The following is a 15536-nucleotide window of genomic DNA, read 5'->3' on the forward strand; positions in this document are numbered from 1 at the left end:
GAGTAGAAGTAGCTAGCTAGGGGTATATAAGGGGAATGAGGTCCATGAGAAGGGACAGTGCAGAGCACAGCTGTTCCATCTGAAGGACAAGGGAGCTGAGGGCCAATGGAGGAGCTCCCAGGTCAAAATCAAATCTTACTCCTCTTCTCAGCCCCACTGTCCCCTGCACCATCCCAGATACCAGTTTCTTTGAAGAATCTAGGAAAAGTTGAAATAAAATGACTGGGGCAAGTGAAGAGCTGCTCAAGATTAAAAAGCTGGAGTAGGGCAAGTGGGGAGACAAGATTTCTGTTAGGGGGACTATGCACTGAAAGAGGGGCCTGACACCGAAATGCGGGGGCGCTGTCTCTACCTGGTACTAAGGTCTGAAATGCTGAAAGGCATTTGGAAGGTATGTGGAATGAAGAGCAGCACAAAGAGAAGGGACAGGGACAGACGTGTTTGGGAAGGTGAAATGGTTCCTGCTTCCAGGTATGTGCGTGTGAAAGGCTGGCTGTTCTTTTCCATCCTCATCTCCAGTCATAGAGCCCATTTGAGAGATGAAGTGTGTGTGAGTTTGGAGGTGGGACTGGGGATCCTGAGTGTGTACCTGGGGTCCCAGTGAGATAACTGAGGTTTGGGGTGGGAGGGGGGGAAGAGCCAAAATCCCTGACAGTTCTTGGACTCTGATTCCTGCTGAAGGAGGTAAAGTGTGAGGGGGTATTGTGGTCTTGGTCTTTAGTTCTAAGAGTGAGAGGAATAGGGATAGCAGTGAGGGGTAGGGGAAAGGGGACACTTGCCTAAGTGCTCAGAATGTACAAAACAAGTTTGAAGACAGATCCCTAAAGCTATGTCAGAAGAGGAGAATTAAGACTCTATTTGAGAAGCTAAAAAAATGATTAGAGGAGTTGAGAACTGAAGCAGTCAAAAAGGAGAGGAAGGGTGAAATCTCACTGCAAGATGCAACAGGTGGGGTGGTCTGTTTCCCATAGCTGGTCTTGGTTCTGAGAGTGAGAGAACAGTGACAGTGAGGGGCAGGCATGGAGGCAGGCCCAGTTATCCCAGGAAGCAGATGTCTAGGATGATGTGGATGTGGGGGATGAGGGTCACAGGGAAGAGACAGGAAAGACAGAAGAATGCTAGAGCAAAGAATAAGTGAGGTGGGTTGGGCCCAGCGGTCCTGGAACTCTGTGGGGATGACAACAACGTCCCTAGCTGTAAGAGGTGGAGCCTGGGGATGGGAGTGGAGGGGGCTGGCCCTATGGGGACAGCTATGAGGAGAAAATCTTATATGCCTCTCACATCAGTGTATGTGTATACGATTCTGGGGGGAACTGTTTCCTAGAGCTTGAGCTGGGGATGGCAGTAGCGAGTGGACTACGCTGGGCCCTTCAGTAAAGCGTGAAAGGCATGTGAACTCTCTGGGCCCATGCTAAGGGGTGCAAAAAGGGCCCTGGCCTGGGGCTGAGTAGGTCAAAGCTCACTCCCGTACCTGTGCTTGGATCCAGAGTTTGGTGGAGGCTCTAGTGTGGTATGAGGGCGGAACTGAGTCAGTCCCCTCACCCCGAGGTTGGGTGGGAAGGAATTCAGAGGAGATTAGGTGGGTGAGGAGTGCTCTGGGGAGCTAAACTCCTGTCTGGATTCTTTTCCATTCTATGGAATACTAGGTCCACACAGTCCTGGCCTGAGAGGCTGCCAGGCTGTGTTGAAGCGAGTTTCTGCCCTTGAGTTTACAAATCATGTTGTGCCAGCTGTGCTGTGAGGGACTCTGGGCTGGGTTGGAGCAGGTGAGCAACCTCCGACCCGCGGGTTTTACCAACGCTGTCATGTGCCCCAGGCCCTGCATTGGGAAAGGCGGGGAAATCGGGCGCTCTGGACCAGGCCTCCGGTCCTGAGTTGGGACAATAGACAGTTCCCTCCTCCACCCTGGCCGGCTGCGTGGCGTACCTGGTCACCGACACCCAAGCCGTAGTAGCCGTGTGTCACCATTTCCCAATGCAAGAAGCAGACGAGCGCGTCCTGCGTGCAGGTGATGGCCGGCGCTGCCGATGCGAACAGTACCTCCAGGCCCGCCATGAGCGCCAGCGACTTCGGCGTCTGGAGGAGAGAAGGGGGAGGGGATAGTGCAGTGAGCCAGCTCCGCGGCCGGGATAGCTATAACTCCGCTTCACTCCTGCGCTAGCTCTGGCCGAGTCTACACCTGAGACCAAAATGGAGACGCCCAGGGGCGGGGCGGGGCGGGGAAGCCGGAAGTAGCCCCAGGAGCGGGCGCAACTGCTTGAGGCGCGCCGGGCTGGCAACGCTAGCGCAGAACTAAAAAGTTCCGCCAGCGACCGCGCGGGGCGTGGCCCCTCAAAGCTGGAACCTGGGTCTTCGCCGCGGCGGACAGGATCGCTTCACGCAGGCACAGCGCCCTCCAAGAGGCCACCTTGCTGAGAGTCAGACTTCCCATGCACAAACTGGGTTATGCTAGGCCGGGGAAGGGGCTGGGAAATGTGGCTAAAATACATTCTTAATAATCGTTAATACGTACGCAGTGCTTACTACCGGCCACATTATTCTAAATGCTTTACTTGTATTCATTTATTTAATCTTCACAACCCAACTGTATGCAGTTGATATTAACGATTAATGTGCCTCATTGCACAGATGAGGAAACTGAGGCACAGAGGGCTAATTTGACCAAGATGACAACAGCCAGCCGGTGAATGGCTGAGATGGTTACAGGAACCTAGCAGTCTGGCTTCTAAGATAACATTTATTAAGTGTTTATTGTGTGCTACATCCTGTACTAAAACCTTTACATCACCTTCTCAACAACTCTATGATGTACCATTATTATCCCCATTTTGCAGATGACAAAACGGCTGAGAGTTGAAACCATTTCTCCAAGAAGACACAACTGCTGCCCGCAGAGCTGAAGCTCCTGACCCACTACCAAATTTCAATCATTTATTTGCCTACCCCCTTTGTGATTTTTACCACCCATTACGTCAACAAGTTTCATGAAATTCACTTATTGTTTTTACCCGAATAAATTTAGTTTCCGCATCCCAGTCACCAACCCGGTTCAAGCTCCTGTCATCTTTCACTTGGATGCCTGGCATCAGCCTCGGAACTGCCCATTCCATTCCTGTCTCTCTCTAGTCTGTACTGCACTTCGCAACCAGAGAGATTCTGTTAGAAAACAGGTCAGGGCCGGGCGCGGTGGCTCAAGCCTGTAATCCCAGCACTTTGGGAGGCCGAGACGGGCGGATCACGAGGTCAGGAGATCGAGACCATCCATCCTGGCGAACACGGTGAAACCCTGTCTCTACTAAAAAATACAAAAAAAAAAAACCAAAAAACAAAAAACAAAAAAACTAGCCGGGCGAGGTGGCGGGCGCCTGTAGTCCCAGCTACTCGGGAGGCTGAGGCAGGAGAATGGCGTGAACCCGGGAGGCGGAGCTTACAGTGAGCTGAGATCGGGCCACTGCACTCCAGCCTGGGCAACAGAGCGAGACTCCGTCTCAAAAAAAAAGAAAAAGAAAGAAAGAAAGAAAAAAAGAAAACAGGTCAGATCGGCCGGGTATGGTGGCTCACGCCTGTAATCCCATCACTTTGGGAGGCCGAGGCAGGTGGATCACTTGAGGTCAGGAGTTTGAGACCAGCCTGGCCAACATGGTGAAAACCTGTCTCTACTAAAAATACAAAAATTAGCTGGGCATGGTGGTGCACGCCTTTAGTCCCAGGTACTCAGGAGGCTGAGGCATGAGAATTGATGGAACCCGGGAGGTGCAGGTTGCAATGAGCCAAGATCTCACCATTGCACTTCCGCCTGGGCAACAGAGTGATACTCTGTCTCAAAAAAGAAACAAAAAGAAAAAAGAAAACAAGTCAGATCACATCCCTTGGCTCAAAATCTCACAGGGTTCCCATCACACTCAATGGAAAAGTCAAGTCCTCTCCGTGGTCTGCAGGAACCTGCATGTGGTCTGCCACCTCCTGCCCCAGCCCTGCCAGTCCTGTACCTCTCTGATTCAATCTCCTTCAACTGTCCTCTCATCCCCTTTATACCTGCAATGACCTTGGCTCCCCTTCTTCTCTCACAGCTACATCTGGTCCAACAGCAAAGCTAGTTGACTCCACTCTCAAAATATATTATGAATCTGACCACTTCCCATCACCTTCACTGCTTCCACCCTGGTCTGATCCTCCAGCATCTCACACTTAGACTATTGCAGTAGCTTCCCAACCACTTTCCCTCTTTCATGTGTTCTTTTTTTTTTTTTTTTTTTTTTTTTTTGAGACGGAGTCTGGCTCTGTCGCACGGGCTGGAGTGCAGTGGCCGGATCTCAGCTCACTGCAAGCTCCACCTCCCGGGTTCACACCATTCTCCTGCCTCAGCCTCCCGGGTAGCTGGGACTACAGGCGCCGCCACCTCGCCCGGCTAGTTTTTTGTATTTTTTTAGTAGAGACGGGGTTTCACCATGTTAGCCAGGATGGTCTCGATCTCCCGACCTCGTGATCCGCCCGTCTCGGCCTCCCAAAGTGCTGGGATTACAGGCTTGAGCCACCACGCCCGGCCTCATGTGTTCTGTTTAGGCCTTTGCATTCCTCTTCCTGGAATGCTGTTTTCCCAAATATCTACATGTCTTGCTTCTTCATTTCTAGTGGCTCCATCCCTCACTCCTACCATCCTCAATAGAGGGCTTCCCAGACCATTCCATCCAAATAACCTTCTCCAGTCTTTAACCCCTCTCCTGTTTTTTTTTTCCAACAAAGCACTAATCATAACCTGAAACTATATTAGGTATTTATTTCTTTGCTTATTTAATGACTGTCTTTCCACTAGACTGTGACAAAGGAACAGGGAGCATGTCTACCTTGTGCACATATGTACCTGAATGCCTTCTGGGATCAATCTATACTTATTGAAAGAAAGAATGAATACTGAATGAAGGGATGAATTCTTGGCCTGGCCCCAACCCAATCAGGCCACTCTTACCTCTTTATAGTTCACCACTCCCTTTGTCAGCTGGCCCTGTGCCTCTCCAAATTTTGTGTTCCTAGAGTTTCCTTGAGACACCCAGATTCTTGAACTCCTTCTGCAGAGATTCTGGATGAGAAGGTCTGAGGAAGAGTGCATGTATGTTGACCACATTCTGGATGACACTAAAGCTGATGGCTGTGGAACTCCTCTCTGGGATGTACTGCCTGTGGCATAAAGCTATCTGCCCTTTCTACTGAGAAGTTCTGCACTTTCGGGCTTCCCTGCTTTTGCTTGTTCTGTCCCTTCTGTTGTAATACCCTTATCCAGTTATGGAAAAGTTCTACAGATTCACTCCATCAATAAACTTTGATAGGCTGCGCTGCCATGAACCATAGTGCAGGGTGTCCACTTAAGGTGCCTACTTAGTGGCAGCCCATTCCTAAGTGCCTAGTGTGGGCCAGACACAGATGAACAGGTTCCTGTCCCTATAAGGCTCACTGTCTAGTGTTTAAAAAAAAAAAAGCACTGGCCAGGCGCGGTGGCTCACGCCTGTAATCCCAGCACTTTGGGAGGCTGAGGTGGGCAGATCACGAGGTCAGGAGTTTAAGACCAGCTTGGCCAAAATGGTGGAACACTGTCTCTACTAAAAATACAAAAATTAGCCAGGCGTGGTAGCAGGCACCTGTAATCCCAGCCACTTGGGAGGCTGAGGCAGGAGAATCGCTTGAACCCAGGAGGTGGAGGTTGCAGTGAGCTGAGATCAAGCCACTGCACTCTAGCCTGGGTGACAAAGCGAGACTGTCTCCAAAAAACAAACAAACAAACAAACAAAAAAAGGTGGATTAAGGAGCAAAAGGTGTTCCAGTAAAAGGAAACAGTATGTGCAAAGGCATGGTGGAATGCAGCTAGCTCTGTGTGATTAGAAGGTCAGTGTTGCCTCCTGAGTGAGGTTTCCCTCATCTCTTTGCCCATGATTAATTGCTCTTTCCTCAGTGTGCTTGGCATCAGTGGGGTACCAAGGGGTGGGCATGGGACAGTGAGAGCTATCAGCCTTAGTCAGGTGGAGAATTTTATCATTGAAGTTGATGTAAATTGCTGGTTCATGATGATAGCAAAAAGTGGACTGACTTTGGGTCTGTTTTATTACTACTTTTAAGTTTTTTACAGCAAATGTACCCACTCCTTGTCTGCACCAGGGCAGGCAGCTTCGTCATCCCCACCCCTTGGTTCAACACTGCTTTGCATACAGTTGGTTGTAGCTGGCATCTTACAGAACGCTGGCTCCCTCTTCTATACCATCACCCCTGTCTTAACAGTATTCTCTCAGAAGCCCATGGTGAGACAGGGATTTGAGTGGTTTATCTGGGAGCTGATTCCAGGAAATGGCAGTGGGGGCAGTGGAGTAGGGAAGTGAGACAGGAAGGAAAGGCAGCCAGCAGAGGGAGTGTGATGAAGCCAGTTACCTCTACGGGCAACTGGACCGCACGCCTACTCGGGAACTCTGGGAGGCAGTATGGGGCATGTCTCAGAGCTCTTCCATTTGAGGGCATCTGCCACAGGCTGAGAGCTGCTTCTGGGGTCCTGGAAGGCCCTCAGGCAGAGAGTCACATAATTTAGAGAAAGCAGTCTGCGTGTAGAGGTGACTGCTGAAGGGTGACGAGGGTGTTGTGCGGTCTGCTATGTCTTCCCACACCCCTGACCAGGGGTGAGCCATACCTTGGAAAGTCTGTAACCCAGCAGCCAGCATGGAATAGGCACTGGCGTCAGTGTATTGAAAGAATGAGGTAAACTCTATCTCCTGAACCAGGCTATGAATCCCCTGAAGGCCAGGACTATGTTCCACCTGTCCTGAACCCCAGGGTCCTCCAGGGATGGGAGCAAATGGGAGGACCTCCTGGGGCTGGTGTGTGTGTGTGTGTGTGTGTTGCCCCGATTCATCCAGCACTTTCTGTGGACTTACCTACATCAGCAAGAGTCCCATTCTGCCCTTGTAAGTGCTGTGAGTGGCTGAGAAGGGAAGCAGGTGGCGGGTGCCTCCCTGTCTGGGCCCCCACTACCAAGAGTCCATGCCAGAGATGAGGGCCCAGGATGATAGAAAGAACTGGGCCGGTGGCTGCAGCCACCAGCTCCTGGTTGCCAAGTGACAGCAATGTGGGTATTCCAAGCTCCCTGCCTCCCTGGAAACCATGAAGAACTGAACCAAGGGGCAGTGCCTAGATGGGCACTGAGGTGAAATCATTCACTACTGTAATTCTTCCTCGGCCTAACATCAACCCAACCATATCACCTCCTCCAGGAAGCCCTCCATGATTGATATTGTTCTTTGCTTCTACCAAGTATCTGATATCCAAGACTTCCCAACTTCCCATTCCCCTTGTCAGTGGGGTACCCAGCATATTTGACACCCACAGCAGATACCTCTTTTCTTAAAAAGATGATAATTTTTAGGCCGGGCACAGTGGCTTACGCCTGTAATCCCAGCACTTTGGGAGGCCGAGGCAGGTGGATCACGAGGTCAGGACATAAGACCATCCTGGCTAACACGGTGAAACTCTGTCTCTACTAAAAATACAAAAAAATTAGCCAGGTGTGGTGGCGGGTGCCTGTAATCCCAGCTACTCGGGCAGCTGAGGCAGAAGAATGGTGTGAACCTGGGAGGCAGAGCTTGCAGTGAGCTGAGATCGCATCACTCCAGCGTGGGCGGCAGAGCAAGACTCTGTCTCAAAAAAAAAAAAAAAAAAGAATTTTTTATGTAACTCTATTAGTTTTTTAAAGTTTTTTTATTGTGGTAAAATACACATAGCATAAAATTGATCATTGTAATCACTTCAGGTCTACAGTTTAGTGATATTAACCATACTGTTTTCCACGGAGGCTGCACTATTTCACATTCCCACCAACAGTACAGAAGCATTCCAATTTGTCCACCTTCTCAGCAACACTTGTTATTTTGTGTTTTTTTGTTTATGTTTTGTTTTCATAGTAGCCATTTAGCCATTCTAATGAGTATGAGGTGGTATCTTCTTTATTTTTTAAATAGAGATGGAGTTTCACCATGTTGCCAAGGTTGGTCTTAAACTCCTGAGCTCAAGCCATCCACCCATCTCAGCCTCCCAAAGTGCTGATATTACAGGCGTGAGCTACCATGCCCAGCCAGTGGTATCTTATTGTAATTTTGATTTGCATTTCCCTAATGATTAGGGATGCTGAGCATCTTTTGATGTACTTATTGACCATTTGTTTGACTTAGGAGAATGTTTGTTCAAGTCCTTTGCTCATTTTTTAACTGAGTTGTTTGGTTTTGGTGTTCAATTTTAGGTGTTCTCTATATATTTTGGATATGATTCCCTTATCAGATATATGATTTGTAAATATTTTCTCCCTTTCTGTGAATTGCCTTTTACTCTGTTGATAGTGTCTATTGATGCACAAAAGCTTTTAATTTTTATAAAGTTCAATTTGCCTGATTTTCCTTTTGCTGCCTGTGCCTTTGATGTCATTTCCAAGAAATCACTGCCAAATCCAATGTTGTGAAGAATTTGCCCTACATTTTCTTCCAAGAGTTTTATACTTTTAGGTCTTACATTCAGGTCTTTGATCCATCTTGAGTTCATTTTTGTGTGTGGTGTGAGGGAGGGGTCCAGCTTCATTCTTTTTATATGAATATCCAGTTTCCCCAGCATCATTGGTTGAAAAGGCTGTTCTTTCCCTATTGAATGGTCTTGGCGTCCTTGTTGAAAATCATTTGACCATACATGTGAAGGTTCATTTCTGGGCTCTTTATTCTGTTCCATTGGTCTATATCTCTGTCTTTATGCCAGTACCACAATGTTTCGAAGTAGCTTTGTAGTAAGTTTTGAAATCAGGAAGTATGAGGCCGTCAATGAAGCAGATCACTGATTAGCACCTCCCTCCTCATCTATGAAGTTATTTTCAGCAATAACCAAATGATAATCAGTAAAAATTATTATTTCCCTAATTCATTCTTCTTCAATGAAAAAATATATACGTATTTTTTTTTTTTTTTCTTTGAGACAGAGTCTTGCTCCATCACCCAGGCTGGAGTACAGTAGCACGATCTTGGCTCACTGCAACCTCCACCTCCTGGATTCAAGAGATTCTCCTACCTCAGCCTCCCAAGTAGCTGGGATTACAGGCACGCACTACCAGGCCCAGCTAATTTTTGTATTTTTAGTAGAGATGGGGTTTCACCATGTTGGCCAGGCTGGTCGCGAACTCTTGACCTCAAGTGATTCACCTGCCTTGGTCTCCCAAAGTGTTGGGATTACAGGGGTGAGCCACCATGCCTGGCCAAGAATATAATTTATAGATTATACAACTCCCCCTTTTCAGTGTATAATTCTGAGTTTTGACAAAAGCACACAGTCTTATAACCACCATATTCTCTACATATTTCCAAAAAGAAAGGATATTTAAAAATTCATCTTTATTGAGGTATAATTTACATACAATAAAATCACTCATTTTAGTTGTATACTTCATGAGTTTTGACTAATGTATAGACCAGTGTAACCACCATGACCAAGATATGACTCTAAAATATTTCCTCATGTGCCTTACTAGTTAATCTTTCCAGCCCCTAGCTGAGGTGTTAGTCCATTTTGCATTGCTATAAAGGAATACCTGGGACTGGGTAATTTGTAAAGAAAGGCACTGCAGGCCGTCTAGCATGGTACCAGTATCTGCTTGGCTTCTGGTGAGGTCTAGGAAGCTTTCAATCATGGTGGAAGGCAAAGGGGAAGCATGCATGTCATATGGAGAGAGAGAAGGGAAGGGAGCAAGGAAGAGGTGCCAGGATCCTTTAAATAACCAGCTCTCACATGAACTTACAGAGTGAGAACTCACTGATTATCATGGGGAGGACATCAAGCCCCATGACCCAAACACCTCCCACTAGGCCTGCTTCCAGCATTGGAGGTCACATTTCAGCAGGCGATTTGGAGGGGACGAAACATCCAAACCATATCACCAGGCAATCACTGATCTGTGGTTTTTGCATCTATATTTTTTGTGTCTACTTTTGTCTCTCTTAAAAGTTCATATAAATGAAATGTATATGTTGCCCCAGGAAGCAGATGTCAAGATGGAGTTAGCAGTGTTAGAGGTTTACTGGGGATAAGTCACAAAAGAAAAAGGGGGGTGGGAACAGGAGTATGTGGGGAGAACCTTCAGGCCTTTCTGCAGATCTGGCACCTACGAAAGAAGAGATGGAAGGAATAAGGATTAGTGAGAAAGTCTCAGCCAGCCCAACGGAGAACTCCAGCACCAAGAAACGTCATAGAGAGTTCCCTGTTGGACTGAAATGGCCAGGCCTTAGTGCTCTCTCTGCTCGGTGGGCTGCCTGTAAAGAGCATGGCTTCAGCATGGTCCCAGTGGTCCTACAGCTGGAGGATGTTAGCAAACTGCACTCCTCACAGCTGCATGGCAATTATTTTCTTGAAGAAGGTTCGGCACCCCTCCATAGCTGACACATAAAATAATTCTCCTTCATGCCTGGCTTTTTTCACTCATCATCATGTCCAAACTTCATCCACGTCGTGTGTATCAGTCTCTTCCTTTTTACTGAATAATATTCTGTTGTATGGATGTGCTAATTTGTCCAGTCCCTTACTGATGGGCATTTGGGTTGTTTCCAACTTGGGGTGATGATGAGTCATGCTGCTATAGACATACATGGACAGGTCTTGGTATGGCCTTATGGTGTCATTGGTCTTGGATAAATTCCTAGGAGTAGAATTGCTGGATCTTATGGAAGAGTGTATGTTTATAGGAAACTGCCAAATGGGTTCCCAAAATGGTCATACCATTTTCCACACCTGCCAACAATGAATGAGAGCCCTGGTTGCTCGACATCCAGCAGAAGGGGATTTAAAGGGGAAAATGTGGTGCTTACTGAGCCAGTGAATGGATTGGAATGTAAAGATTAGGGAAAGCTGCCACCAACTTTCAGAAAGTCTGGACATTGCAGGAGCTTCAGGAAACCACCAGCAGTGATCACAGCTGCCTCCCATCCTGGGGCAGCATGTGTGTATGTAGGGTGGTGGGGAGGCCTGCAGAGGCTGCTGCCAAACTGAAACCTGAAACTCGAGATTCTGCCACTGCTGTTGGAGAAGAAATGATGTGCCCCTGCCTCTGCTGCCCAGTGGCTGGATCTAACTCAGAACCCAGCTGGCAAGTCATTTTGAAAAATGCACTTGTTAGGTTTCAGGCACCTGCAATGCTAAGGAAAGGCATAAAAGGTGTGAGTGTGTGTGTGTGTGGTGGGGGTCGGGGGTTGGTACTGAGGCTTTGACAGACAAATTAACCAATGTATATTGTCTCATTTAATTCCCAGAACAACACTTTAAGGTAGAAACTATTATGATCTTTGCTTGAAAAATGAGAAAATTCAGGGAGAAGTTGTGTCATTGTCCTAAGCAGCAGGGTCAGGATTTGAGCCAGGCAGTCAGCCTGCTTGCCTCCTCACCACAGTGCCATGCCTCCAACAGCATTACTAAGGACCTGTGGGATTCTGAGCTCTGAGTTTCAAGATCTACACAGGAAAAGGCAAGATTCATGACTGAGGACCATTTTTCAGACCTCAGGGACAGAAAAGGCTGGGAATAGAAAAAAGGGTCAAGGGTCCAGGCTGGGAACAGAGAAATGGTCTAGGCATGGGAAGCTCCTCCAACCACAAGGGCACATGAAGAGTCTCTGCAGAGACAAGGGAAGCCACAAGAGGGCACCCTGGCCCACCCAAATGCCCGCGGACGGCAGCCACTGAGCAAGAGGCACACTCTCCTCCATCCTCACTTCATTCCACCAGGAGGTTCAGGGAAGCCCTAGACCAGAGTCCCCCAGCAGGCTCTGTCCACACTGCAGTCAGCCTTCACACCTGGAAATACCTGATTTTAGCTCTGGGGATCGTTGCCCTCAGGGATAGACAGCCTCAGAGAACCCAAGTCCTTGGAGGCACAGTGGGTCGGTTTCTGAGGCCACTCTCTTTTCTGTACCCCCTACTTCTCCTTGTCTCCATCTTTCACAGACTTGGGCCTGATCCTTGCCTTGCCCCCATGCCACCCATGTCCAGCTCCAGCCCCAAAGTTCCATCAGGCACTTTCCTACCTTGGTCAGGCAGGTGGGAGGGGTGACCAGCCTCACATTGAAAGGCTAGAAGTTCTGCCTGATGCTCCCCAAACCAGAACATCAGCTCCACGAGCACAGGGATTTGTGTCTGTTTGGTTCACTGCTATAGTCCTGGCACCTAGAACAGAGCCTGGCATACATAGTAGGTGCCCAATAAATATGTGATGAGTGAATAAATAGATTAGCAGGTGCATAGTTGTAGAAAAGTGTCTAGACCTTGGAGTCAGGCAACCTGGGTTTACATCTTGACCTCTTTGCTTACTCACTGTGCAACTTTCGGGAAATGGCTTCTCAAATTGTCAAATAGGGGTTATAGTGGTGTCTTCCCAAGGGCTGTTGGGAGGATTTCTGATTTCTGGACATGATGTCAATAAAGTGTCTCCCACAGTACCTGGCTCATGGTAAGGGCTCCTAAGAGGTGGTTCATTATTTGAGATAACGAAGCTTTGGAAAACAGCAGCTATTTATTGAGGATTTACTATGTGTCTGGCACGTGGCTCATGTTATCTAATTCAATTTTCTTAACAACTTTTAAATGAGAAGTTAAGTAGCTCAGAGAAATTAATCAACTTTTCCAGGGTCACACAGCTGAGAAGAATAAACTTGGGTCTAAGCCCAAGTCTTAAAGCCTGCAGCACACAAGTTCGCAAGTCAGACTTTCTGGGCTCAAATCCCAGCTTTTTCACTTACAAGCAGTATGATCCTGGGCAATTTTCTTAGGCGGAGAGCTAGGAAGGGACAGAAATAGGCCACCACCTAGGCCAGGACTGTTCTTTAGGATTTGCAGTAGTCAAAGACACTACCAACAGTACTAACAGTGCTGCTGCAGTCTCACTCCCTGGAGACTGTGCAACCTGCCAAGGCCCCTGGAACCTGCTCTTTAACCACAGCATCACCTGGCCCCCACCAAGCACCACATTGTTTCCAAATGTGTTCCTTGTACTCCACCTGGAGCTGAATTCACAACCTGGTCAAGCAGTCAGGACACACACACACACACACACACAGAGCTTGGCTTTCCTGTGTAGACTTGGGCAAGTTGCTTTGCCTCTTTGAGACTTAATTTGCATATTTGTAACCTGAGTGGTGATAGGTAGCACCCCAAATGAGGATTACCTACAAAATGGGACGGCGCCCTGAGCACTGGAGGTGAGCGAGGAGGAATGGGAGGGTTGGTTTCCAGAACTACTTCAGTAAGAATCAGGCATTGATTTCTAAGGCTCTGTTAAAAGATAATTTTCAGAAAAAGATTAAAACCATGACTCTCTCACAGCTATAAAAATGAACCCATACTGAAGACTTTACTTTGCTTGTTAACCAATGAGGGGGCAAGACAGATGTTATAATTCATTCAAAAGAAAAGTACAAACGTATATAGAGTAAAATAGACAGATGTTACAACTGGGTCAAAGGACAAGTCAAACAAGCACAAATTTATATGGAATAAAGGACCTGAATTACAATTGCAGGCAGAGTTAATTTTTCCACAAAGGGATGGAAGTCAATTCCATCAGACAAGACAAAGTTTGTATGTCTATCAGTTATCTGCAATTTACAAAGTGCAAAATATCAAGTTCAGAGACAATGAACAAAACTAGAGTCACACATTCCCCAGAAGGGTGTGCTGTAGTTTTCGCTATAGAACTTTTTGGCCTGGAGATTCCAGGCTTCTCATCCAGCACTTCTCAACTTTTCTGGGTTTCAGTTTCCTCATCTGTAAAGTGGAGTGGCTAATTGTAATGCTTCCTGGTTGCATGAAGATGAAATGAACTGGTAGAGTAGAACACTTCACATACAGTGAAGCCTTGGTTCCCTAATCAAAGGTTATAGCAGTCTCTCTTACACTGGATTGTGAGGAGGATGAAATGGGCAACACACACAAACAACCCTGACCCATGCCCTCACTTAGTGTGCGTTGACACCTTGTAAGAATAATTCTGACCACTTTGAAAGTCAGCACAAACTGGGTTAAAACCCAAGCCTGTCTGGTCTCGCAAGCCACGTGATTTTGTTGAACACGAGATTTTGTTGAGCACCTCCTCCCCTGGTGGGGCCTCAGTCTGCCCATCTTTCCAGGAGTGCTCAGTCAACCGAACTCCTGAGTGACATCGTCTCCTATTCCCTCCACTGTGTGAGGCACTTCACAGCTGCCAAGCTGTCCAGGACAGAGCAGCTCTGGGAATGGCCTGGCAGGCAGGTGGCACGGATGTGGTAGGTCAGAATGACTGGCTGTCAGGGATGTGGCAGGGATAAAGTCCAGCCTCCAGCCCATCCAGAACTGTCATAGTTTCCATCTTGCTCACATGGCCTGGTGGAAAAAGATTGGCCCCAGCTGGACTTTAGCAAGAGGAAAGGAAAAGATGTTTCCCAACTGCTGGGTCAGGTCTCAAGTTGGCGAGGATGGGAAGGACAGGGCAGAGTCCAGCTTCATCTGAATCTGAATCTGTGTCTTCTCCCTGCCTTGTCTGTGGCCCAGCTGTCGTCCTGCACACAGCTGTCATCTTAGAGCATCCCTGTGCCAATTGCCCAAGCAAGGCAAGTAGTCCTGCTTTGGGTCTGGGCCTCCGATTCACCCAGCTCCATGCCAAGACCTTTGGTGGGGTCAGAGGAGGAGCCCTTGCCTTTGGAGGTTCAGCTCTCGAGTCTTCACTGAGGGCTGTGATCATAGGAATGCTTAGTTTGCAAAGGAAGGAAAACAAACTGGTTTGGGCAAAAAAGCAATTTATTGTCCTAAGGGGGAAAATGAAGTGGGGAGAAGAAAGGGAGGTTAGGAGTGAGGCATTTTATCTAGGGAGTCCAGGGAAGGCCTCACTGAAAAGGGCTGTTTGAGCAAAGACCTGAAGAGGTGACAGAGTGAGCCCTCTGATGTCCCAGGTGGATGGAGCAGCAAGTACAAAAGCCCTGAGGTGGGAGTGTGCCTGGCATGTGTGTCAGGAGCCCAGGGAGGGAGGTGAGCGATAGGAGATGAGGTCATAGGGGTAACTTGGAAGCCTGATATTAGTAGGGCCTCATAGGTCAAAGAAAAGATTGGGAAAATATTTTCTTTAACGAATGCCCTTTATTCCATGGACTGAAAGCAGAGTCAGGTTCCTGCAGGCTTTGGTGGGAGGGGAATTAAGATGGGGAGTAGAAGTGAGAGGAGCAGAGGATGGAGCAAAGACTTCCCCTTCTCAGCCTGGCCTTCCTTGGTGTTGGGCAGCACCGCCCAGGAGCCAGAGGGGGAATTAGTGCTCTGGGATCCACAACACAAGTGAAAGGATCCTGTTGCCAGTGGCAGTCCCGGCAGGCAAAAGCCTCCTCTGGAGTCACCTAAAGCACCCAAGTGACTAGGCTGGGCCAGAGCAGTTTGTGATGGCTGCTGCTGCCCACTACGGAAGAGCTCTGGGAGGACAGGGTACCTTTCTTTGCAGCAGCAGTGCCCAGGCCTGGTCCCCATGCA

General features: G+C 48.1%; 1 protein-coding gene across 1 annotated transcript in view; it reads right to left on the reverse strand.

Moving 5' to 3' along the window:
- Window positions 1-2298, reverse strand: part of PSMF1 (proteasome inhibitor subunit 1) — a 44102-nt gene extending 41804 nt beyond the window's left edge. The window contains exon 1 of the mRNA XM_023220357.1: window positions 1927-2298. Within this exon, the coding sequence (XP_023076125.1) occupies window positions 1927-2055 (129 nt within the window). The 5' untranslated portion in view covers window positions 2056-2298. The remainder of the gene's footprint in view (window positions 1-1926) is intronic.
- Between the last annotated feature and the right edge of the window lie 13238 nt (window positions 2299-15536).

This window comes from Piliocolobus tephrosceles, chromosome 20 (assembly GCF_002776525.5).
Source record: "Piliocolobus tephrosceles isolate RC106 chromosome 20, ASM277652v3, whole genome shotgun sequence".
NCBI lineage: Eukaryota > Metazoa > Chordata > Mammalia > Primates > Cercopithecidae > Piliocolobus > Piliocolobus tephrosceles.